Here is a 27264-nt window from a genome sequence, read left to right as displayed (position 1 = left end):
CATTAATAAATATGCCACAGACATGTTGATATACACATTTTATTGTGTATACCGCAAACACCCACTAAAAACTCCAATAAAATGTAAAAAAGTTTACATTTTTTTCTCTCCATGCAGTATAAAGTTCAAAAATAGAATTCAAATAAAAACTATTTCTATTTAAGTGTTTTAACAAAATAAAGCTGTTATCTGTCATTGCAAAAAAGAAAAAGTTTGGATAGTCTGGCAGCAAAACTTGCAAGGGCCGCTGCGTCCCTCACAGAGGAGCACTCAGAACTCTCATTTTCCCTTTAAGGAGAGAGCGCAAATTGTCAGTGTTTCAAGTTTGTTATTTCTTGTTTGAAGTTGAAGTTCAGATGTCACTTCTGTATCTTTTCATCTGTTAAATTGCTACTGTATGAATAAACATATCACTTTAAAGAAAGAAAAACAGGTGCTGTTATAAGGAATATGCAGTGTTTTTAGGTTCAAAATAAAATATTTTTATCTACATTATGAAAAAAAAGAAAAGAAAACAAAATATACAAAGCGTGCCTCAGAAACCATATCTAGCAAGTAAGGAAAAGAGAGATTTAGAGATTTATAAAGAGGAAAATATAGAGACAAGAAAGAGTTACTATACTTAAGAGTTTTTAATGGTTTGAGAAGCCATGAAATCTACAATGATTGTAAACGTTGAGATTCCAGGCAGCGCCGTAACAGGGGCAGGGCCACCAGCCGCTGGGAATTACATCCTTGTTCAGAGATTCCTCAGGATACCACTGATGGGGTTGTATAAGCTGCAGAGTACATGTCTACTATAATACTGGCTGTAGGGTACCAGATGTAGGAACCCCGAGGCCCCGTAGACCCATAGAGCACTGTGTGCTGTGTGATGGCATGGCTCACAAACCCCTAGTTTTGGCCATAATTCCAACTTCAAGGTGCAAGTGTTGTACAATCCCATAATCAGTGGCAGCTCCAGAGGGGGATGGGAAGCCACACTAACTGTCACTAAATGCCATTTCAAACTGGCTTATTGGCAGTTGGTGGGGCTCCCCTATTTGAATTTTGAACTGTGCAGCAGCCCCTTCTCTGGAGCTGCCACAGCCTACAATTGTTAGTATCTGACTGACACACAGTAATCTTTCCGTTTAGATTGTTTATTGTAAACCATAACACTTCCCGATATCATTGATTGGCTTGCAGATGGCACCGGTTTTGTTTTATTACTATTTTTCTCCACTTGTTAAACACTATAGAGCTTTTACTTTACTGAAACCTGCAATATGCCCAAATGATGAATAAACACCAATACTGGACATCGCAGCATATTGCTAATTTCATCAGGTATTACATACATACAAAAACATAAGCAATATGCCCATCATAATCAGCATAGACATAGGACTCTCCACTAGCCTCCAAACTTTCAAGCGTTCCCTGAAAACTCACCTCTTCAGGCAAGCCTATCATATTTAAGTTCCAAACGCATAACCCTCTGAGGCACTTCTGTATTATATAGCTTCCCTTCTGGACTTGTAACTTGGTGGGAATGCTATGCTATTACTGGTGCCTGTCCTTGTGTTTCCCTCCTATGTCCCTATAGATTGTAAGCTTGCAGCAGGGCCCTCCTACCTCCAAGTCTGTCTGTTGTTACCCAGTTTGCTTTATCTCTGTTTACAAGTGTAAAGCGCCACGGAATCTGCGCTATACATGAAACTATAAATAAATAAATAATAATAGATCTCTCGGTCCACCATAATGATAAGACATAAAGCTGTCCTTGAAAGGTGAGTGGGGGATGTATTGCGCTCCACTAGGGGAGGGATGGTCGATTGGTGCTGCAAATCCTGAGTCTGTCCAAGACCCTGGGAAATGGCTGTTTAGGTTTGGTGGATTGCGCAATCCACCAATCCTATAATGCTGTCCTTGCCATAACAATATTGAGCTAACAGACCAAAAAGATTTGATGCATCAATAGAAGCATTCATCCAATTTCTTATTTGATGGAGATCACTTGACCTGCAGAGATCAATATACAACTAGACTAGAGATGTTCAGTTCGGATTTACCCAGATCTCAAAGCGGGATCTTATTGGCTATTTGGCTATCACATGTTTTGCCAATAAGATCCCACTTTGAGATCCAGGTAAATCCAAACCTGCACATCTCTAACTAGCCTCTTATGCTGGCCGCACCTCAGACCAACTTTCCTCCAACCATCCAACTAGTTGCTTGGATGGAATAAAAATATGGTACTGTATGGGAGCAAAGAACAATCAGAAATGTGCTCACAAACCCAGGAAAATGGACAAAAACATTCAAATCAAGTCAAATTGTTTACATAAAACAGGTTCAACTACAGTACCGTGTCTGAGCGACAGCTTTTGTCCTTTACCAGATTTTGGGAGCAAATTTCTGAAGTTAACATTACATTTGCTCCCATCCAGTACCAGATTTTTATTCCATCCAAACAACTAGGTGGATGGTTGGAGGAAAGTTGGTCTGATGTGTGGCCAGCATTAAGAGGTTTGGCACATAATTTTACCAGGCTCTGTAGTATCACATAGGCTACTGTGGTTCTAGCTATTCACCTATCTAAGTGATGCTGTGTAAAGACAATTAGTATGAAAATTAGTAATTTACTCTTTATTTTTTTGTCCCATAAGGATCCACCAACCTCTGTATCACTTGGACTTCGCATGGAAGAAATGATATTCAACTTGGCAGATACACATTTGTTCTTCAATGATTTAGAAGTAAGTGATTATAAATAAAACGCTGATACATTTATCTACTGTGGCAATATTTAGCATAAGTAAAAAATACCATAAGTCTTTATTAGAAATACTAACACATATACTGCATTACACAATTAATGCAACCATAAAGAGACATTAGGGTGATCACATGAAGGAATGAAAAAGCAAGTTTCTCATTCATCAGTGTTATTTTTGTATTGTGCCAGTATTAATAGTGTACATACAGAACTAAATGGCGTAGCATTATGCTATATTTCCCTTGTGACCATTCATGATTGTATTTGTGTTGATAGTTTTTAGTTACATTGTTGTAAATCGATTTACACAATTATATAACTAACACTTCAGAGCTGCAGCACAATCTTATTGCAGTTTGAGTCATTTGCTTGTTCCTAAGCTGTGGGCTTTATTTACTAAAGTAAGGTTGATAGAAGTAGAGATGTTTTCCATAGTACCAGCCCGATTCTAGCTATTAGGATTCTAGAAGTAGAATCTAATTGGTTGAAGAGGGCAACATCTCTACTTCTGTAAACCCACACTTTAGTAAAGATTTTGAGCTTGAGAGCAAGGCCCTCCTACCTCTTTATCGGTTACTACCCAGTTTGTTTTATCACTGTTGTTTCCAATTGTAAAGTGCAACAGAATATGCTGTGCTATATAATAAACTGTAAATAAATAAATATACCACTATGCATTAATGGAAACATAACAGTTTAAAGCAAGAAGCACTGAATGAATGTACAGTATGATTATTAGAGACAGGATTATATGCAACATAAAAAGCTTGAAATATGCATGCAAATATGCATGAAAAATACTTAAAATATGCATAAAATAGTGTTAAAATATGCTACATTAAATAATAAAAAAAGTCATTTTTAACTTATTTATTTAAAAATCAGCATAAAATTAGTTGCAAATAAACCTCAAAAATAGGCCCACAGCATCTGCAGATGTCTAGTGCTGTACACAGGACTTTTTTTCTTCCTGGCTGCTACAGAAGACTGCAGCGTCCAAAGCTCTTCTTGCATCAACTACACGGACCCTCATTTCCAGCGCCGATGGATCAAATGTCCGCATAGCGTGTGAGGGCGGCGCAGTGGAAGGCTTCCTCCCTGCGCCGCATACTCACTGTGACACTTCCTCCACGCCGCGTGATGTCACAACCCTTCTGCCCGCCTCCTCTGCTGCAAAAGTCTGTCTCTTGGTGTTAAGTCCCAGGCCAGGGGCAGGCAAAGGTTCAGGAGCTTCGTAATGGCATCCGCCCCAACTGACTTTTATCAACATGGATTGGCAGCCTAGAGCAGTATCAGACATAGCGTACATCCAAGGTTCCCCACACCGCGCACATATTGCCCCAGCCTGCACACTCTACCACTACCTGGCCAGCACCAGCAGGGCAAAACAATGCTGTGACTCGCGGGTGGAAAGGGGGCAGGGCCAAAATATGCACCATCACTAGATTTTAGGTAAAATATGCAATAACCAGTGAGAATGGGCAAAATATGCAAATGCATATGCAAATATGCAAATGCATATAATCCTGTCTCTAATGATTATAAATGAAGCCGCCAAACTTTTTTTGTTTTTTTGCCAGAACTCCAGTGTTTCTTGGTTTTAATATGAACGACTTATCTGACCAATTGCTTATTTTTCTTAGGTGCTTTGATTATTAGAATTAGTGAAAATTGTTCCCAGAACTGTGTACTGTATTTCTAGCTGTGAAAGATATAATGGGCTTTTTTGGCACTGAGCAAATTGAATTTCACATGTACAGTATATCACTGATTTTTGTTCTAGTATGGGAGTATTGTGTATTGAATGGGAGTCTTATATGATAGCCTGAATTTAAACTTGGCCTGTGCATTATAACTGCACACATCTCCTTTGTAAAAGACCTTTTAAAATGGAATTATCCAACACTCATACTAATGTAGACGGATTCCTTTACTCGTACCTGTGTCTCCCACAGAGGCGTAACTAATATTGTGGCGCCCCCCCGCCAAAAAATTACCTTACCCCTCCGCATGCCGCCGCAGGCCCCGCATTCAGTCCGGCACCGCAGATAGCCTCCGGGCTCCGTCTCCTGCAGTAATGAAAAATGACACGACAAAATGGCTGCCCCCCGTACAGCAGACAGTTTTTTTAGGGATGTTAGAGGAGGCGGCGGCATGCGGAGGGGTAAGGGGGGGTCTGACCAGAGTGCCCGGGCACCGGGGGCGCCCCGCTGGCGCTTGCTCCCCCAAGCAGCCGCGGTGGCTGCCTTACGGTAGCTACGCCTCTGGTCTCCCACCAATGTACAAACTTGGCTGTTCAGCTACAAGATGTCCTATTCACAAGTCCTTCTCACACATACAGAGTTATAGCTTCTCGGTTTTTTCTAGAGTTACGGGCAGTTCTTACTAGGCATAGACACCACTAGAGTGGAGTTTCACTGGTTAAAAGTTTTGGTTGGGAAAGTATATTTTATGCTACAGCAGTTCAAATAACGCCGTAGATTTTGATCTCATTTATTTTTTCAAATTTCAATTTTTATTGAAGTTTTATAGAGCAGAAAATAGAAGGGAAAATCAATAGTACCACAAATTCATTATTTTTTTATAGATTTTTTTACATTTTTATTTAAATTTTTTATATTTTTATTATTACCATTGTGAGGACCCCAGGATCTATGCAGCTGCGCAGCGCGCCTCACACCTCTCGCATAGTTTCCTGTTTCCTTCTGAATTCCAGTTTTCCTGTTTTTCTCAGTTTTCCTGAGTTGTTTTCCTGTTTTCTTCTGAGTTCCAAAGATCGCACAAGAATACACAATAGCAAAGGTACAAAAGTATTACCTTCTTATCTTGTTGGCAGAACCTTACCATGTTACCCCTCAGGTTAGCTTCAGGTGGGCATGCGGACAGGACACGACAGTCCACAACTCCCATCTCAGACTCTCACTCACATCTCTCCAATGGAACTGGTACTCCCGTGTGAATACATAAACCAGCAAAGTTGACCGCAAATGGGCACACCGATTAAAAAAGACCGGTGAAGTAGTAAGAGTAGCCTTTCTCTTGCAACAGAAACGCATCGCTACCACCACATATTAGTAAATAGACCCAAAGGGTTTGGTAAATACTGTTATTTTTCAAAGCACTTTTTATAAAGAGGATTTTGTCCTTTAAGACATTCCCTACTTTTCTCCTTCTTTGAAATGCCTCTAGCCACAGAATGATGGGCATATTACCCCAACAAGCTCATTTCATTAAGAAAGCCGCTCTCTCTCTCCTATATATTACATGAATCAAGCCACATTCGGTTTCACTGGGATACAGACAGCTGTTTATTTAAAACCCAATCGTTAAGCAAGCTTGTGGCAGGGCTGCCAACAGGCATTAATCATCAAGTTGCTGTTTTGCTGGATTTTGGAAATGTATGTTATTTCAGACAGAATAAGGAATCTGAAAAGTTTTGAATACATCTTCTCCTGATCAAAGTAATTGGCAGCAATTGGTCTTTAAACATACCCTGATGTTTCCTCTTTCAAAATCAGGCAAAATGCACCTTATTTAATGGATGAGCCAAAATCATTTAAAAATGCCAGTATGTGACAGGCTTGCAGTGTGGTTTCTCCAACATCTGTCCTGTATTTTGATTCCTTTTCATCTGCAGAGAAAGTCTTTGCAGATGAATTGGAAACTTATATTGCAATCAAATAATTTACATGTACTTTATTTCTTATACATTCCGATGAAAAATGTTTCTTCTGCTCTAGATTTCAAATTATTAGAAATTATTTTATGTCACATTCGGTATTTTTTTTACTTGTTTATCTAGGGAAATATAGGCTCTTAGCAGATCTCCTGTTACTTGGGCATGTGTTTTCATTAATAAGTGTATTTTGACTCAGTCATTATATGTTGAATTTCTATTTAGATTTCAATTATTGTACTTAGAAGAAGAACTGTATTACGAACGCCAATATACGTTGAGAAAAAAATAAAAGGTGCAACTGAAGAGTTCATTTAGCAGTTATTTAAAAAGTGGACATGACAAATCTCAAAGAATTATTATGAGGAATAATTAATCTGTATATATATAGCAATTTTATACTGATGGTTTCCACAGTTCATTTTTCGTTTGTTTTTCATTTGAGAAGCAATGTACTCAGAAACCTTTCTTCTAACATGGGGAAATGTTCTTCAGGTAGCTACCAATCAGATTGCAGATGTCATTTTCTAGCATAGTTTATAAAATAAAAGAAAACATTTTACTGGTTCCATTGTAGGATACAGCTAGTTTGTGTCTTTTATTATTACTTATTTATTAACAGTTAAGGCCCATACACACTGGGCGTGTTTTTGAGCTGAAAGTCGCTCAAAACAGTGACTTTCTGTACTTTTTTTGCGCCCCCGTGCCAAAATGTTTGTGGCGCCCCCCCCCCCCCCCCCCCCCCTCCAGGCATAACGGAGAAGCTGAAGCAGGAGAGAGGAAGAGAGACCAGCAGACACTGCTGCTTCCCTTGGCTCCAATGCATCCCTGGCCACCCTAGAACGCCAATACGCACCCATCCTGTACACAGTAGCCAATAGTCGGCTCTGTGTACAGTCAATTGAATCATAGGGGGGATTTGTCGTCTCTGCCATGGCTGCACCTGCGCTGCGACTGACTCGCCTCCGGTGCTCAGCAGCGGCAGGCAGCAGCATGTCAGTGCGTCGAGCGGGTGCCGGCGCCCACACAGACCCTGCTGCCACTTGCTCCCCCAAGCGGAAGCTGGGGCTGCCTTACAGTAGTTACGCCTCTGGCATCCATTTATATGCCTTAAAGCTGTATTAAGGGTACAGATAGAGTCATCCTCATCTAGCCCTTTAGTAGGATTAAGCGACCTCTTAGACTGAGCTTACTGCAAAGGGAGCAAACCAGAAAAATATTTTACAAGGCTCCATCTGTTTCATATGCAAATCAGTAAATATCACATCTTTCAATTTTAGTGAGGGTGATATTAATTGATTTCTGCATTTAGCCATGCTTCTTGTTACCTTCCCCCCCCCCCCCCCCCCACACACACACACACGACACACACACACGCTCCCCTTTGGCCTGAAGATTGTTGACAGGACTGTCAAGGAGAGTCCCAAGCAAAAGTGGAAGCACAAAATAGTTCCTAGTGGTGATGCAGCTTTATGTGTATTTACTATTTATGTACAATCACAGTTTTAATTTGCTTTCATACAGTATGTTTCTATAATGAAATATGGCAATACTGTGTACAGTACATTATACATAATGTAAAGTTACTTATTACTACAGATGTGTCTGCATACATCCAGTCTGGGTTGATTGAGCTGCCAGGTCATGTTGCTAAAGATGTATGTCTTTTTACTCACAATGCAATGTGACACTGTACCGATTTATTTAAAATGCATCACTTGCATATCTGTATGTGGATCTTGTATTGGGAAGACTCAAACGCACACAGAGATACAATTGTCATATATCAAATTAATGTGTATAGTCTACATTGCAGATAAAATACATTGTCAGCAAAAAAAAGATGCAAAAAGGCGCCCAACACTAGCAGAGTTTCACGGGACCACTTGCTCCGAGACAGGCTGTTCACTGCGGCTGCAGCAATGAGAACACATCTGTAGGTTCTATTGTGATCATTTGAAGTTTCAGCAATTGTCCGAATATATTTCACCTCGTGCAAAATTCTTTGATTAATTTGTCCAGTTGCTTCCAAAAGCTCAGCTGAGCCCCAACACTAGGAGAGGTACTTGGCCATTCGTCGCCATAAACACACCTCAAACACACCCAGAGGGTGGCGATACCCTATAGAAGCCCGACGTCCGCGCACCCCCCCCCTTCCGTCCTCCTGATCTCCTCCTCCCCCAGCAGGTGTCACAGCCGGGAGGACATCCGGCTGCAGGGGGGAGGAGGAGATGCAGGGGGACACTGGCAGCCGCCGAGATGTGATGGAGACCCCCACAGACCACATCAAAGGTATTGCGGGGGTCTCCATCACCGCAACCGGATGCTAGCCGCATATGTTAGTACAAATTTTGCGGCAGAATTGCGGCGGCTGTCAGGCGAAGGGCGGCGATGATTAATACATCCAGCCCAGTTGTAAAGAGGCTGTGTGCACTGAAAGGGGTAGTAGGGTTGTGCCATCTTGGAAGCGTGCACCTGGGCCCCATGAGAAACTCTGGCCCAGGTCATTTGTTCCCCCAAACATTCTGTCAGCCCCCCTGTTTGTGCAGCACCAGAGTGTTCCTGGAAACTTCTATCCTAAGCTGTGATTCCAAAATCTATGGACCGGATGTACGTAATAACGCACCAGTTGTCCAGAGGTGCGGATTTCCGGCTGAACCCTGATGTTTTTTTTAAAGCGGCAATCATTTGCAAGGCATGATTTTAAATCCATTCACGCTTTACAAAAATATCCAAGTTCGGCTGGGAACCGCACCTCCAGCCAATTACCGGCACCATTACATCAGGCCCTATGTGCTGTTTTATTCTGTTATCTGTTGATACAAGCTCTGAATTTTGTTCTGTTTTTGCTCATAATAATTTTAAGCTAACGCATCTATTGCTATAATATTCAAGCTATGCGCTGTGACATTATTAGTTAGCAAGCTAAGTTCCTTGCCGACGTGTTTCCACTCTTATGACATAACACCTACATCATAAATACATCAGCAGCAGATCTAGTTAATGGTGTGAGAATCCATTTCAGCTGCTATTTTATTTTACATTCAACAAAGATAAAAAGGGAGAAGAAGATAAAATACACAGTGATGAAAACCACTTAACGTTGCAGGTTTTGTAATTTGAGTCATACTTTTGACCAGTTGGTGGTGCCTTCCTCTTCTCTTGTGTTTGTTAGTGAATATGGGGCCCATTCATCACACCGATTGTCTATCAATAAGTCATAAATAAAAATGATTTCTTTATTTAACAAAGTAAGTGATGACCGGGGCGTAGTAAGCAGACACCACATGGCTGGGTCAGGGTACCGTCACTTGTGTACAGACCAATGCAACATCCTGCTTACCAGTGAGTTAGTCCAGTGATGTGCTGGCTTCTATACTGTACTGTAGAGCCACTGTGATGGTCACTGTGATTGACACTCCATAATAACCACTGCCTGCTGTTGGGCCCGTAGTGACAAGAGACCCTACCTATACAGCAAGCAGTTACATCAAATATGATGTGATGAAATGACATGAATTTTCACCAAATGACTGCGGGAACAGATGTTGTCTAAACCTGTTTCTGAATATTTCTAAAGTGAGTGCATTTCAGATGGTGCAGGGCACAAATAACTCTGCATAATATGTTAACGCTCTATGGGGGTCATTCTGGTTGGCTTATTTAGCCTAATGCCACTTCTAATGCCGCCTGCCGGCCAACAAATGTACCACCCACTTTGCAAATGGCTTTTTTGCATAAACATTCATTCGCAGGCCTGAAATCATACCCTGCTCGCAAACCTAAGCCAGTCTCTGCTGGCTTAGATTTGCGGTGTTCTATTCCGAGACCTGGTCGGACTGCTTGTGCAAGCCGGCAATACGCTACTGGGATGTCTTTTTCGGGCCCAAACCGAACTAGTGTATGGGGTCCTTTACTTAGAACTTTAAAGACCAGCAAGCCAAAATAACAAACATATGCTTCATTTTACAGCCAGCAGGCTAGAAAAGAAAACCCTGGTATATTGTGGCAATAATGTCTATTGGGTAGCTGCTAAATTTCATACTATCTGCAACTGGTGCAACTCTTTCATCATCCGGGCGCTGCAGATCATCGATTTATTCAAGAACATTTGTCTGTTTTTATAGCATCTTGTTTGCAGCCTCTGACCCTCACTCAAAAGTTCTTCTTCTGTTTTCATTAAGTTCGATTTCCACTATGTACTTCCCACAGATCAGCTGTGCAGATATGTCATTACTATTTATGTTCTATAGTGATTAGGGTACATTTAGAGCATCATTTGTACCTAATGGATTGGATCATGTTGGAGGGTATGAGTATACACTGTAGTACTTTATTTGGTAGCATCTGTGGGTGATAGAGGTAACATTTCAACTGAATCTTAAATTCAACCAAGCTCAGGGATCCCCCCAGTGAATCCAGTGATTTGTCCCCTATCTGTAAAACACTGTGAATAAATCACTAATGAATCTGTGTTTATAAAGCAGCACTGATCAGCTATAGGGCCAGATGTACTAAGCTTCAAAAGTGATAAAATGGAGAGAGATAAACTGCCTGCCATGTCACAGACTGTGTTTGAAAAATGTCAGGTAGGAGCTGATTGGCTGTTTTTTTATCACTCACCTTTTTATCACTTTTTGAAGCTTAGTCCATAGTCTATCATTGGAATGCTGGCTACTCTACCATTTTTCCCAATAGGGTATAGAGGAGTAGATGTATGAAGCAGCGATACGGGAGGAGAAGTGAGCCAGAGGAGAAGTGGCCCATGGCAACCAATCAGCACTTAAGTGACATCTGTAATTTGCATATTATAAAATCATACAGAGCAGCTGATTGGTTGCCATGGGCCACTTCTCCTCTGGCTCAATTCTCCACATTTATCACTGCTTCATAAATATACCCCTTAAGGTGCCCATACACGGTACAATTATTGTATACAATATTGTATACAATATCGCATCTCATCGACTCTCGTTTTTTTCCGATGAGATGAGATCTAGTACAAAAATTACGTGCTGCACATACTTTTTGTACTAGATCTCATCTCATCGCAAAACCGAGATGCGATGAAATGCGATATTGTATACAATATTGTATACAATAATTGTAACATGTATGGGCACCTTTAGAGATAAATGCCCCTTATGTAAATCCGCAGTCAGCTAATCTTAGCACAAGACCGTTCTTGATGGAATCCACTCTTACTTTACTTTTTCTATAAACTGCTCAATCCCTGAGCTATTGGGATGAATGTTCAGGTAATGCTAAATTATGGGGTTTATACAAACCTAGTAATGTCTGAGGGAAGGCCTATGGTAACAAACATCTCTCATATACGGACCGATTCGGACCTGTTTGTTGTAGTCCGAATTCACCGAATACAATTTAAGTATAGACTTTTATCAATGAAGGGAGGAAAAATCATTTGATGGTGGATTCGCTTGGTTGGGGGGGGGGGGGGTGTTCCGCGGTGCAGCATTGACCCTGCTCGCTAGGCAGCAAATATATACGCTGCCTAGCAAGCAGGTCTGAATCGGGCCCTTAGTCATCTCCATGACTAAGGGCCCAACATAGAATTGGCAGAAATACTAGGAGTAGACACTTTACACTTTGCAAGTTTCCCATAATGAACAAAAAAGCATATAACATATATAGTTATTTCAATATTTCTAACGTGTTTGTTTCATGCCATTGAGGTGGTGTATTGGTGCGTACAGCATTTGTTAAAGCCTTTGCATATTTTTGCTTTTCTTTTTCTTGATATGCAAACGTAGAGAAAAAAAACACAATATCAAAATACACCAGCTAGAATAGACATATGGGTGCACTAATGACATACTCTACAACTGACCCCAAGGCAGAGGGTTAAGTGATGAGATAAGATAAGGGGCGATTAGCAAACATGAGGTGCTGAAATAACAATTAGGCACCACACCCTTATCCTTAAAGTTGTTGAAATTAAGTCTTCTGCTTGAAATAACTTCTGTGTTGGCTTTGAAATGTCATGATGCGATGTGTTGTGGCTATAAGGACATATATAATCTGATGTGCCTGCAACCCCACTAAGCCAGCTTTGTGGCAGTGGACGCAAATAATATATATATATATATCAGTCTAGGCAGGCACACCTAAAGTAGCAAAATATGAGCACAATGATCCGGTGCCCTCCAGAGTGGGGATCCACTAGCGTGGTCCGCAGCATGTAGTGGCAATGGGGGGATGGCGGCACTCGGCAATAAAGAAATAAATTCACCCGCACACAGGCGTCCATAGTATTTATGGTACTGAGGACATCTGTCTACATGGATCTCTACTGAAAATATACAACATTTATTTATTAGATGCTCTTTGTTTATGACTATTTCCTTTTTGGTTCCAATTTATGTTTTGAAACAATAAAAAAAAAATCTTGCTTATTTTAATCATTGTCATATAAATCAATATATTTTAAAAGAGTACAATAGCTCATTCTATGTCTTAAGTTTTTGTTCTTAGTTTATCATTTTTCATTTACAGTAGATGTTATGATGGAAAATAAAAGAATAATGCATTGAAATATGTTATACGAGATTACATACAAAAAAGATTTGAATCCCTAATGTGATATTTTATTTACCATAGGGGTGCAATATGGATGATTTTCTTATATCCTAGTCTGTAGGTTCAACTCTTTTACACTAATGCCACTGAAACTCCTTACCAACTATATTTGTTCGCTGTCTGTTCTTCCTCGGATTGTCAAACAAAATGCTGGGTATTTCAAGACCCCTTTGTTCTCTACATCCTGTGTTGGACCCACAGGTAATCTGCACCTTTTCTCCCGTCTGCTCTCAGTAATTGTGGTGGGAAAGTAGAGAAAAAGAAGGGGTCACAAAGTGCACTCCCGGCAAGGTGTGACAGGCTCTGCCAACTGCTCGTGTTGAAATCCTGTGAACTGAGGACACCTCTTATTCACATGGAGTTATTTTGAACACTAAGCAATATAATGACAGTCTAAAGACACTCATTTTTGCTCAAAAGATTTTAATTGACTCCAATTTAAAACTATAATTCCCTTAAACTCTATGCTTTTGTAGAACCTATGTCATATTTCGGTTTTTTTTTTTGTTGTTTTTTTTTTTTTTTTTCTGTATTTTCTACTAATACCTGTTTTGCACATTTTTTTACACTTTTCCAAGATTGAATTTTTAATTTTGTTGTCAAAAAGGTTTTGTTATCATATTTATTAGCAAAAAAGGCTGTGACACGGAAAAAAGTATTTTTTTTTTATATTAAGAGTAACCTTTTCTAATTAGTTTTAATATGAATGACCGTGTTAATGTAAATTGATGCACAATCTGCAAAATGTGTTTTGCTTTGGTGTATATTAGTATATTAGTATATTTGCTTTGGTGTCCTATTAGTATATTAGGAATAATAATAATAATAATAATAATAATAACAATAATAATAACAATAAAAGTAGACAAAATTCTAAAAACCATAGACATATATTTTTGTGTGTGGGTGTATGTATGCATGTGTGTGTGTGTGTGTGTTTGTATATATATATATATATATAATAGTTTTTTTTACTTATCTCTCGATCTGATGTTTTTAAAAAACAGAAGTCTGAACTTTTTAATGTAATGCAGGTTCTCACAAATATAGCCAGGACTCTTTATTATTCAACACGGAGAAGGAAGGAGTTGAAGTAATTGCCTAATGACAGATATGAAGAGAACAGAGAATGCACTGATCATTTCCTGTATGCTGGCCCGATTCCAGCCAGTCTCAATGGGCTCGCTGATGTAAAAAGAAAACGCAAATTGCTGGTTCTAGGGGGAATTTTCTTTCTGCTTTACCTTCAGAATAAGGCATTGAAACAATTAGGCTAGAAGACGGTGTTAGTTTTCTCCTGATAAACTGGGAATACTGAGTAAATGTGGAAGTATGTTATTTTTGCCATAATAATCATACTTAGAGGATTGTAACGCTGTTAAGCTCTTTCATAGAACTTGTTTTTACATCCTAAATGGTGTTATATTTTTCACCTTAGCACACAATCCTTCTTGGAATTTCAGCCTCCTTAGATCAACATTTATAAATATGCCTTAAACCCATATAAAATAAGACATTAACATAAAATCCTTTGTCTGTTACCTGGAAAAATGTTACCACCTGTGCCTAAAATATACTTATCCCAGATGTACTTGTTTGTCATGTCAGCGTGTTCTTTATACGCTAGATCAGCGGTTCCCAACCTTTTTATCTCTTCCGTACCCCTTGATTAGGCTTTTCATTTATAAGTACCCCCTTCTCCCAAGAAATATCCACAGTACTTATGTGTGGGAGTGGAAGTGAGTGGTATACGTGTCTTCAAGGGCGTAACTACCATTGGTGCAAGGGGTGCAGCTGCTATGAAGGGGTCCCATCTTTGCTGTGTAATTAATGTTTTACATACATTTATCACCATCAGTTGCTAATTAGGGGGCCCTTGCAAACTTTTGCTATGGGGCCTATGAATCTCTAGGTACGCCTCTGCGTGTCTTATTGCATATTCTTATATTAAGGAGTAGCAGAGGAGTGGTGTGCGGTCAGGAATCAGGTCCCTCTGTGCCTGGCCGCTGGCTGTGTACTGTCTCCGGGGTTCCCCTAATGCCTGTAGGATGAATGCTGCTGCTTCCTCCACCCGTGTCAGTGTGCGGATGATGTCTGAGGTCAGCGTGGGTAGCTCCCAGTGGATTGCTTTGAAATGTTATAAAAAAGCCAGTTTTAGATATAGCAAATACAATTATTGTTTACAGCCTGAGAAAGAATACTTACTTTGTTTTTTTGGAGAATTTGGTAGCTGTGCCAAACGAAAAAGGAACCCATTAGTTCCAAGTGAGTTTTAAGTATGGATTCTGCACAGTGCTTGCAGCTGGTTTTCTATAGAGCTTTATTCACCTATACATCTATTCTGGGTAGGGACAATTCCCTGTTCTGCCAACACAGGGGTTGGGGGAACGGAGTAATCTAAAAAAGGTAGTACAATGTCGATTCCCCAATTCTGACCCGAAAATGGTAGTTTTCAGCAAATCTGTTTTTTGACTTTTCCCCATTTCTCCAGCGGATCACTGATTGTCGATGTCTGCCAATCTGCGTATTGGCAGGACAGGGAATTGCAGCGCAGATGTAAAACTTGCATCAGTTTAGTTGAACATATTTGAGTTTGTGGCAGCTGTATCACATCAAGCAGAGTACTTATGAAGCTGTCAGGCCCTGCCTATTATGATGCAACTATAGGCAGCTGATTTCAGGGAGCAGTCAAATGTGCTAAAGACTAATGATCATACTGAAAACCTCCACATTTCTTGTTGCTAAATGTAATTATAATGAAAGTCCCAATGTGTCCTTTAAGGGTGTGAATCATAGAGTCAACAGTGTCTAGGTCATCAGTCGACCATGAGGTTGACATAAACATAAAGTCTATGTGTAACATGTTGACATAGGCAAAAGGCCCACAATAGCAATATGTCGACATGGACATGTTGACACGAGTGTCGTGTTTTTGTGTCCATGTCGACACTGGTTGACATGGGCTCCCAATGAATGTGCAGTAGCTCTCTGTGCTTCGGGCATGGTGCCTTGTTCAGCTACTGCTGCGCTCAGCACACGTGTTTCACCATTCTCAGTCCACCTGGACTGTAAATCATAAAATGGTCCAAAGAAAAACAAATTTGGAAAAACCCATGTTGACCTTTTTATATGTCGACCATTGCCACATCAAGCGAGTTCTTGTGTCAACCATTTGTCAGTGCTTTCCTAGTGCAGGTTGACCTTCTGTGCATGTTGATCATTCATAGTCATCATCCTATTGACTGTCAACCTAGACTTTGACAACATTGTGTATAGGGGGCGATACTGCATTGCATAATGTGTATAAAGAGTACCACTGTGTTGATAATATGTATAAGGCACTCTACTGTGTGGTATATTGTGAATAACAGACACTGTTGTAATGTGAATTGCTATTATTCTGTGGCCATACCCCTTCCCACAAAGTCACACCCCTCTCATTACATAGGGTGTGCAGTCTGGGGCCGCTCCCTATAAAACTGGTGGGGGCAACTTCTGCTTGACAATATGGGACTTCTTAGCTAGAGCTGCAGTACTGTATGTGCAGGGAATCATGCCCAGTATAGAAACAAAGAAACATAGAATTTGCTGGCAGATAAGAACCATTTGGCCCATCTAGTCTGCCCCTTTTTTTACCCTTCAGGCAATCTCAACCCTTTTTAATCCTTATTTCTTTGTAAGGATATTCATATGCCTATCCCAAGCATGTTTAAATTTTTCTACTGTCTTAGCCTCTACCACCTCTGATGGGAGGCTATTCCACTTATCCACTACCCTTTCTGTGAAGTAACTGTTTCTAACATTTCCCCTGAACCTACCTCCCTCCAGTTTCAGTGCATGTCCTCGTGTTCTATTACTTCTTTTCCTTTGAAGAAAATTTCCCTCCTGTACTGTGTTAAAACCCTTCATATATTTGAAGATTTGTATCATGTTCCCCCTTTCCCTTCTCTGCTCCAAACTATACATGTTAGGATCTTTTAGTCTTTCCAGGTACGTTTTGTGATTTAGGCCATGCACCATTTTAGTTGCCCTTCTTTGTACAGTCTCTAATGTATTTATATCCTTCTGAAGATATGGTCTCCAGAACTGAACACAGTACCTCTAGATGAGGCCGTACCAAACAGTATCAAACAGTATAGCACTGCTGATCTGTAATTACAGTTATCATATTTTACCTATAAATTGCTAAAATTATCCCCCTGCAATGTGCTAATAGAGAGGTTACATAGAGTGACCAACATGTTCATACCAGCTTACAATACAATTAAGGCCATTTCTAGCTGTCTAAATAGTATTCTACTTAGCAGTATTTTAGGTACGTTCTAAACATAATTGCACTATGAGTTAATAAATAAAATATATATATAAATAAAATGCCCTTGTTTGTAAACCCTTCTTTAATATTTTTTTGCATAATCTATACAAATTCTGGGGCTGCAGTACTTTGTAAGTGTCGATCGTTGTTGAGACACATTGAGACTGGGCTGATTACAGCACCATTTGGAATAGGGCTCATTGGTCTGTGTGGACTCTAGGGGCATATTCAATTACCTGTAGAGTTTACAGCGTGGGTAAAGCTCCAGGTTTAACACCCAGATAATTCAATTTTTAACAATTTTGCCTGCATGGTAAACCTACCAATAACGCTCAATAAGCGTTAGCCTCTGCATTATATGCTGGGAAACTTTACTCTGCGTGTTACGTCCCAGTGGGAGCAATTACATCTCTTCGGGCTATGAGGGAAAATCCATGTAATGTGCATCATGTGGGGCTTAACGCGTGGGGATACATGGCTGAGTGAATAGGTCTGGCAAAGGCAAACCATGTAGGTAATTGAATCTGCCCTTATGAGTTGACATGAGTCTTTAAATGAACCAAAGTCACTACTGCTATTAGCTTGCCATCCCTTATTGCCACATTGTATACATCTCTGTAGGTACCAATGATCCCTATTCTGCATTTTGGTTTGTTTTTAGTCATCATTTGCCCCAAACCTATACTAGATGCAAGTTATAGCCTGAGAGCAGGCACATTTACACTTATACCCAGGTCCGCATAGCCTGCAGTTCCATCACACACCCTAGTGACCTTTTCCTAATAGATAATTCCCAATTACACCTCTGCAGTCACAGTGTTGATGTGATCAAAACCAGTGCAATGCTGGGTGCACAGCTGGACGATTTGGGCACCAATAACCCGATTTTGATGCATCGTGCGACCTATTTATGCAAAAAAGAGCAGAATCATACCTGTTTTCGGTATGATTCCATTACGATGTGCACCCCCGCCGGTTGGAGATTCTACCTACTGCAGTAAGGATTCGTCATCTACATTGGATTGGGTACCGATTGTGTGCAGATCATGTTCTCCAATGCACCATGAGACCATAGAGCAATTTCAAAAGTTATAATTTCATGATGGCCGCGCGATCTTGGTCGTCCCGGTGTGCACCCTACATAAGTCAGCACAGATCAGGAGCATGTGTAGTGCAAACAGACACACTTCAGGGCCTTTGTGTCCGGGCTGAACCTTCATTAAATGCTAGCCGAAGGTATTCTTAGCATGAGTGTGAAAGATAGGCTCTATCATCCGGGGGAAGCTGAGTTCCCTGCAGTTTCCTCCCTAAACATTTAATCAGGTCTCAATGAGCTGTGTCCATTAATTGAACATTGCAAGCTGTTGACAATCAGGGCCACTTAAGCGAGTCTCACTGGCTTGCTGTGAGTAAACACAATAGGCAGTCCCCTCACAATGGGAAGCAAATAAGGAAATCCGCATAATAGATTCAATACCAATTAGAAGATAAGCAGGTAGATAAAAGTAAATAGGTGCAGCATTATCTATAATTACAAGATTGGTAACTGGCTGACTGATGTCAGGTAACACCTTAACTACAGTGCTGTGCTTGGCATATTAGCAGCTATGTTAACCAGGACACTTATGAATTACACAGGTTCTGTGGCTGGCTGATGTCTTGGCTGCATTTTATCTGTTTTTATTTTAATCAGCTAAGGAACCTGTGTAATCCATGCTTCCTGCTAGTGGCAGTCAAATAGTTAATGATTTGCAGAGAAAAGCACTAATGACAGCACATTATTGTAATGTCTGCTTATATCTTTACCGAAATCATATTTTAACCAATCTAATGTTTCCTCTTCTATAATAGATATTTCCTTATTTTATTAGCATTTAATGTCCCTCAATTGGACATTAAAACAGAGAGCATATTATACCTTTCAACAGTGAAATATTACTGGGAGGCACATGCTAATATAACATGATTGCTGTTATTATTATCATCATTTACTTGTAATGCTCCAGCACAGACCAGTAGGGAAAATAGGGCCTACGTAAAGCAGGGACATACAATGTAGAAAGAATAAAATAAACACAGAGGCCACTTCTGATACAAGAGGAGTATGGTAGGGGTGTGGTATGAATCACTGACAGTCGGGATTCCGACAGTCATTATCTCGACATCGGGATCCCGACTGCCTGGTCTCAGACAGCGTGGCCAGCACAACAAAGCCCCTTGCAGGCACGGTGGCGAGCTACGCTCGCCACCTATTCTATTCTCCCTCGATGGGGGTCGTGGACCCCACGAGGGAAAATAGCCGACGGCCGTCGGGAACCCGGCCATCAGTGTTTTAACAGTCGGGATCCCGACATCGGGTTAATGACTGTTGGGATCCCAACTGTCGGGACCCCGTCCGGCACCCTATGGTAGAAGCTGTGGTAAGAGTATATCAATCTGAGTAGATTTTCAGATACTATTCAAATATATATTCAGGCTGAGGGGATTCTGATAAGAAGTGATAGGGATTCCATTGTTGGACGCAGCACAAGAGAAGTCCTGTGGGTGGGATAAGAAGAAGGGGTTACTAGCAGGGCCGGCATCACCACTAGGCAAATCTAGGCATTTGCCTAGGGCGCCGGCCACTGGAGGGCGGTATTTCGCCCCCCCCTTGCCGCCCGGGTACCTGTCCTGCGGCGTATATGTGCGTAAAAGCTGGCGGCAGCGGGGGGTCCCTGCAGTCAATAAGAAATAACGAGCGCTATCCGCCGGGCTATGCGGAAGCGCTTCTGTTTTGGAAACACTGGCCGCACACTGATTGGCTGAGATTCAGCCAATCAGCGTGCGCCGTGCGGCCAGTATTGCCAAAACAGAAGCGCTTCCGCATAGCCCGGCGGATAGCGCTCGTTATTTCTTATTGACTGCAGGGACCCCCCGCTGCCGCCGCCAGCTTTACAGCGCCGCAGGACAGGTACCCGGGCGGCAGACACCGGGGCGCCCCCACCCCGACTTGCCTGGGGCGCTATGGTGCCTTGCAACGGCCCTGGTTACTAGAGATGAGGCAAGGAGCAGATCATGGCAAAAGTGGAGGGAAGAGGGCAAGTTTGCATGCTCCCTGCCCATCCTTTCTGGCTTTGCTTATACTGGACTCCAGGAAAATAGCACCTGTGCCTTGTTCCTAGTGACTTCTTTGTTGTGTATGTGCAAAACACCAGGAAAATGGGCATCACATAATTTTCTCAATGTTTTCTGCTGCTCTTTATCAGACATGGTTCTCAAGAGGGAAGTAAGTATAGTTAAGGTCTGCAGGTGTGCAAGGTTGGCCCAGGGGGGGTCCCAGGTGCAACGCTCAGCCTGCACCTATAATAGTTACCTCAATGGGTCAGAGATTGATTTAAAGGAGCATGAGGGAGAGATGAGATTTGTGTTATCACATTTTAGCTGATTTTGCAGTTTTTGACTAGCAGGTACCCCCAGCAGTACAGTATATCACCATATTAGTTTACCTTTCATACTGCACTCCTTATTCCAACATTTTGCCAACCAAGGGTGCTATGGCAGGTGTGCCGCCTGGCCATGGGTCACAGCGGCTCACCAAATCAAAATCATGGGTGGCAGCACCTTCACTATGTGTAGTGACATGCAGGGGGCGGGCGGTTTGTTCTCGGCGCTGTCCTATGGAGCTGACGCCGGGACTTGCCTGTGCTTAGCAGGCACCAGGCATGTCAGATCAGCCTGTGCATAGCAGGCACTCATGGACTCTGGGGCTTCTGTCGGTGCCATCTTACAAGGCAAGTGCACAATATGTTTTAAATACCTATGGAGGGGCAGGTGCGTTGAATATCTAAGGAGGGGCTGGTGTGTGAGCAATTACTAAGGGAGAGCTGGTGCTTGTAGTATCTAAGGAGGTGCAGGTGTGTGAGGAATTACTAATGAGGGGCAGGTGTGTGGAAAAACAAAGAGGGAGGCGCAGTGGCGTAACTATACATTTTGCTCCCCTCTGCAAAAAAACGTTTGTGCACCCCCCCCACCCCCCCCCCCAGGCTCCTCTCCAGCGTGTTTCCCTAGTGTGTGTGACGTGACGATGTAACATGCATAACGGAGAAGCTGAAGCAGGATAGAGGATGAGAAACCAGCAGACACTGCTGCTTCCCTTGGCTCCGACGCATCCCAGGCCGCCCTAGCACGCCCATCCGCCCACCCATCCTGTACACAGTAGCCAATAGCCGGCTCTGTGTACAGTCAATTGAATCAGTGGGGAGATTTGTCGTCTCTGCCATTGCCACACCCGCGCTGTGGCTGACTCGCCTCCAGTGCTCAGTCAGTGGGCAGCGGCAGGCAGCAGCATGTTGGTGTGTCGAGCAGGTGCCTGCGCCCACACAGACCCCACTGCCGCTTGCTCCCCCAAGCGGCTGCTGGGGCTGCCTTACAGTAGTTACGCCACTGGGGAGAGCATGTGTGTGTGGAATTACAATGAGGGACATGTGTGTGTGTGTACAGTAATTACGTTTGAGGGTATGCTTGTCATCCCTCTGACAAGAGACATCACCAAGCACAGGTTTCCCACTGATAATTTTATGTAAGTAAAACCTATTTATTTTTACTAATTTTAAGAGAAATAATAACACATATCAACATATATTAACTATATGTCAATATTTGCTATTATATGTATTATATTTGATTAAAAACTGTTGGTTGTGCCTTGGCGATTTTAAAGTCTTGTCCGGTGTGCCGCAAGCTGAAAAAGGTTGAAATTCACTGCTCTTAGGAGATAAAACGGTACTTGTTTCCTAGCACGGCCACAATCGCGGGCATCGGGTGTAATTTTTAGTGGTCTGCGACGCGACCGACGCGATGCCCCCGATTTTCCCATTGAAATGCATTGAAAAAAGTCAAAATCGCGTCGGTCGCATCGTAGGCGGCTAAAAAAGGCTTAAATGGTCCAGATGCGATGCCCCCGATTTCACATAGGAAACAATGTTAAATGCCTCAATTTACCCGCGATGCCCCCGATCAGGGCCGTTTCTAGAGGCGGACAAGCCGTGCAGCAGCCCGGGGCGCCGCACGGCTTGTCCGCCTCTGTTTAACAGCCGGGGCGCCCTGCAGCCAGCGACGTACATAGCGTAAGGCAGTCCCCCGCTGCTACTTGGGGGAGCGGGGGCTGAGTGGGCGCTGGCTGCGTGTGAGTGTGACAGACCATCTGATGAGATGAGATGCTGGTTGTGCCGCTGCCCGTGCGCTCGCTGAGCACAGGCGATTCAGCGCGGGCGCGGCCATGACAGTCAGTGTCACACTGTCTGACAGTCACAGACGGGTGGGCTGTCCAATGGGCAGGCGGACGGACGGGCTGGCTGTCCAATGGGAGGGCGGGTGGAGGCGTGGCCTGGGATGGAGTGTGAGAGAGGGGAAGCAGCAGTGTCTGCTGGTCCTTCTCCTTCAGCTTCTCACAACGTCACTGGAGAGGCAGAGAGGAGCCGGGAAGCCAGTAGGGAGGCAGCGCTGAGTCCAGCAGCAGAAACAGTGTCCCACCCAGTATAAGTCAGTATAAGAAACATATTTTAAATAAGCATATGTACATACATATGTATATATATATATAGATATAGATCTCACAGTATATATATACATATATATATATATATATACATATATATATATATATATATATATACATATATATATATACATATATATATATATATATACATATATATATATATATATATATATATATACATATATATATATATATATATATATATATATATATATACACACACACATATACACACACACACACAAAGATGGAGCACCGTCATTCTTGCAGGGGCTGGCGGTAGATTCGCCAGCCCCGCTGCACATGTGTCCCCTTACTACGGTGCTCTCCACCGTCTGATCCCACCTCCCCGCTCCCCCCCCCCTAACCCTTCCCGTCCCCCGCCGCCAGGAAACTGACACGTGCGTCCCAGTCAGACGGAGCGCCAGCTCGCCAGCGGGAGCGTTCTGGCAAGTCCCAGCACTGGCTGAGAGTCGCTCCATCTGTACATCTCGCAGTCTATCTGTGTGTGTGTGTGTGTGTATATATATATACTACAACAAGTTGGTCGACAGTTATTGGGTTGACACCATTAGGTCAACATGGGGAAAGGTCGACTTGTGTTTAGGTCAACACAAGCATTAGGTCGACAGTCAAAAGTTCGACATGGGGTTTTTCATGTTTTTGTCTTACAATGCCATGGGGGGGGCGCAACAATTTTTTGGCAGGGGGGAGCAAAATTTATAGTTACGCCACTGCCTGCAGCTCCCCCAATGCCGCGGCCACCGCAGCCTCCTCCCCGGTATTCACACACAACAAGCAGAGGGAGGGGAGGGGAGGGGAACGCATCGCGCGTCTCTCCTTCCCCCTCGCTCAGTGTGTCACTGGGCTGTCAGCCTATCAGAGCTCGCGGGCTGGCAGCCAATAAGGAGCCAGCCCGCGGGGTATGAATGGCTGATGGGCGACGGCTCAGGACAGACAGGTACACACTACACAGTGAAGGGGAAGGAAAGAAGCGCGATGCGCTCCCCTCCCCAAGGAAGCAGCGCTGCAGCAGCACTCCCCAAGGAAGCAGCAGCAGAGGCAGAGGCGATGGCACAGGGGGAGACACAGACACAGTGAGTTTGGCACTGTGGGGGCATAGATCTATGGCACTGTGGGGGCATATTTGGCACTGTGGGGGCATATATCTGTGGCACTGTGGGGGCATATTTGGCACTGTGGGGGCATATATCTGTGGCACTTCGGGGGCATATGTGTGGCACTGTGGGGGCATGTGTGGCACTGTGGGCATATGTGGCACTGTGGGGGCATATGTGGTGCTGTGGGGGCATATCTGGCACTGTGGGGGCATATGTGTGGCACTGTGGGGGTATATATTTGTGGCACTGTGGGGGCATATCTGGCACTGTGGGGGCATATTTGGCACTGGTGGCATATGTTTGGCACTGTGGGGGCATAGCTGTCACTGTGGGGGCATATATGTGTGGCGCTGTGGGGGCATACCTGGCACTGTGGGGGCATATTAGTAAACGGCATCAGTTGTGTGTCAGCGGCGTGTGGGGCCTAATTTGTAATGGCCATTACGGTGTGGGGTCTAATGGGCATCACGGTGTGTGACATAATGTGTAATTGTCATCATGGTGTGTGCGACATAATGTGTAAATGTCATCACGGTGTGTGACATAATGTGTAATTGGGTACTTCTTTACTTTCACGGCGCCACTAGATAGGACAGATAGGATACTAGATAGGATACGATTTTGTATGCGGTTTGACATAAGATATCGCATAAGATATAGGATAAGATTTACTATCCATTTCATTACCCCACTATCCACTAGGGCGTGGAGTTGATATTATATAGCGTGGCGAGCGCAGCGAGCCACCAAGCCCGAAGCTTGGCGAGCGCACACGGATGTTGTTTCAAAGCAAGTCCCCAATATTGCATGCAATTTGCATGCAATTCCATAAAATATATTCCGTGTCCGCTCGCCACGCTTCGGGCTCGGTGGCTCGCTGCGCTCGCCACGCTATATAAAATCAACTCCACGCCCTAGTGGATAGTGGGGTAATGAAATGGATAGTAAATCTTATCCTATATCTTATGCGATATCTTATGTCAAATCGCATACAAAATCGTATCCTATCTGTCCTATCTAGTGGCGCCGTGAAAGTAAAGAAGTACCTGTAATTGTCATCACGATGTGCGGCGTAATGTGTAATTGTCATCACGGATAAATAGTGTATAATGATTTAAGTAGCCTGTCATTGTTTGGCCTTGATCTGTGAGGCGTACTAAGTCCCTGTGTGGCCTTCAGCCGGCCAACTTAAGTGCGGGAGGACAGTGACAATTCCTGCGGTAACCAATGTCTGGTCATGCATTGTGTGATGTAAGGTAATTGTTTTCCTGCTAGACCACGCCCTTATATTAAGACACACCCTTTTTAAATTAAGCCACACCCCCTATTTCGGCGCGCACCTCCGGTGCACGCAATTTCCTCGATACCATGTTATGTATTTGGTTGGGGGGGGGGGGGGGGGCGCATTTTTTTCCCTTCGCCCTGGGAGCTAAATTGTCTAGAAACGGCCCTGCCCCCGATTTTCCATAGGAAACAATGTTAAATGCCTCAATTTCACCAAATCATCATAAATGGGCGAGAAACCCCCCAAAACACCCCTGAACAGTGAAATGTCCCCCCAAAAGTAGTTTACGCCACCCCACGATCAACGTGAACCCGAAGCGTGGCGAGCGCAGTGAGCCCGCGAGGGGCGGCGGTACGCGTCCTCCGACCTTTTCATACCCCCACTATCCACGTCGGTGTGGAGTTGAGAATAGAATAGTGTGGCGAGCGCAGCGAGCCACCGAGCCCGAAGCGTGGCGAGCGCAGCGAGCCCCGCGAAGGGACGCGGATACCTTCACAGGTAAACGCGTCCCTTCGCGGGCTTCACAGGTATCCGCGTCCCCTCACGGGGCTCGCTGCGCTCACCACGCTTCGGGCTCAGTGGCTCGCTGCGCTTGCCACACTATTCTATTCTCAACTCCACGCCGACGTGGATAGTGGGGGTATGAAAAGGTCGGAGGACGCGTACCGCCGCCCCTCGCTGGCTCGCTGCGCTCGCCACGCTTCGGGTTCACGTTAATCGTGGGGTGACTACTTTTGGGGGGACATTTCACTGTTCAGGGGTGTTTTGGGGGGTTTCTGGCCCATTTACCATTGTTCCCTATGATGATTTGGGTAAATTGAGCCATTTAACATTGTTTCCTATGGGAAATCGGGGGCATCGCGGGTAAATTGAGGCATTTAACATTGTTCCCTATGGGAAATCGCGGGCATCGCGTCGGTACCATCGCTCCCGATTTTTTAGTGCATGCGATGGCCGCGATGCCCCCGATTTTTACTAACGATGCCCACGATCATGATCGGTGTGGCCGTGCTAGGAAACAAGTACAGATAAAACAAAGGGATACCTGCTACCCCCTGGAAAGCAGCCACCTTACAGCAGGAATATGGTAGATTCCCATAACTCTTGACCCACATTTGCACAAATAAAAAAAGGGATGTAACCTACAACAGTCAGTTATATAACTACTGCTATAGCTCTCAGTTCGTGTAGCATTTGAATAAAACTTTTATATCATCTAAGTTTAACGTGAAGGAAGTTTTGTAGGGTCATTTATTAACAATGGTCTGAAGCTTTCCTAATCTGCTGCCCTGCAGGATACACTTAAGGTGCCCACACACTAGAACGATTTTTGGTCCGATTGGCCGATTTCCGATAAATCGGCCGATATATCATCCAATGTTTACCGATAGTCGGTCGAAAATCGGCCGATTTTGGTCCGATGCGCGCTCCCGTGGATCTTTAGCTGAATCTTCTGATCTTACGTGCTGCACAAAAGATCAGAAGATTTAACAAAAGATCCATAGGAACGCACATGGGATCTTAAGAAAAATCTTTGGTGAAGATGTGCGCTTGCCTGAAGTCTTGAGTCCAGGACGGAAAAAAAGATTTTAAGGCTAATTTATGCGCACTTCTTACGATCGCAGATCTTTCTAGTGTGTGGGCACCTTAAGGCGCTTATTCAGATCTGATCGCAGTACAAATTTGTGCTCAAAATGGGCAACACCTTGTGCAATGCAGGTGGGGCAGATGTAACATGTGCAGAGAGCGTTAAATTTGGGTGGGGTGTGTTGAAACCGAAATCTAAATTGCAGTGTAAAAATAATGCAGCCAGTATTTACACTGCACAGAAACAAAATAACTCACACAAATCTAACTCTCTCGAGCCGTTCGTGCATCCCTGTCCGCCTGTCGTGTATGGATGTTGTGCTGGTGGGCAACCTGAGGCTGGCTCCATCTCTAAAACACATTGGCCACTATGAATACAG

General features: G+C 43.3%; 1 protein-coding gene across 6 annotated transcripts in view; it reads left to right on the top strand.

Annotated features, from left to right (window-relative positions):
- The window catches only part of EYA1 (EYA transcriptional coactivator and phosphatase 1), a 106487-nt gene that overhangs the window by 62322 nt on the left and 16901 nt on the right, over window positions 1–27264 (top strand). For all 6 annotated transcript variants that reach the window (XM_083187245.1, XM_083187244.1, XM_083187243.1 and 3 more), the window contains one exon: window positions 2652–2741. In XM_083187245.1, the coding sequence (XP_083043371.1) occupies window positions 2652–2741 (90 nt within the window). The remainder of the gene's footprint in view (window positions 1–2651; window positions 2742–27264) is intronic.

Source organism: Crinia signifera, chromosome 5, assembly GCF_055691185.1.
Source record: "Crinia signifera chromosome 5, ASM5569118v1, whole genome shotgun sequence".
NCBI lineage: Eukaryota > Metazoa > Chordata > Amphibia > Anura > Myobatrachidae > Crinia > Crinia signifera.
The sequence above is the reverse complement of the archived record's forward strand: the minus strand, read 5'-3'. Positions and strand labels throughout refer to the sequence as shown.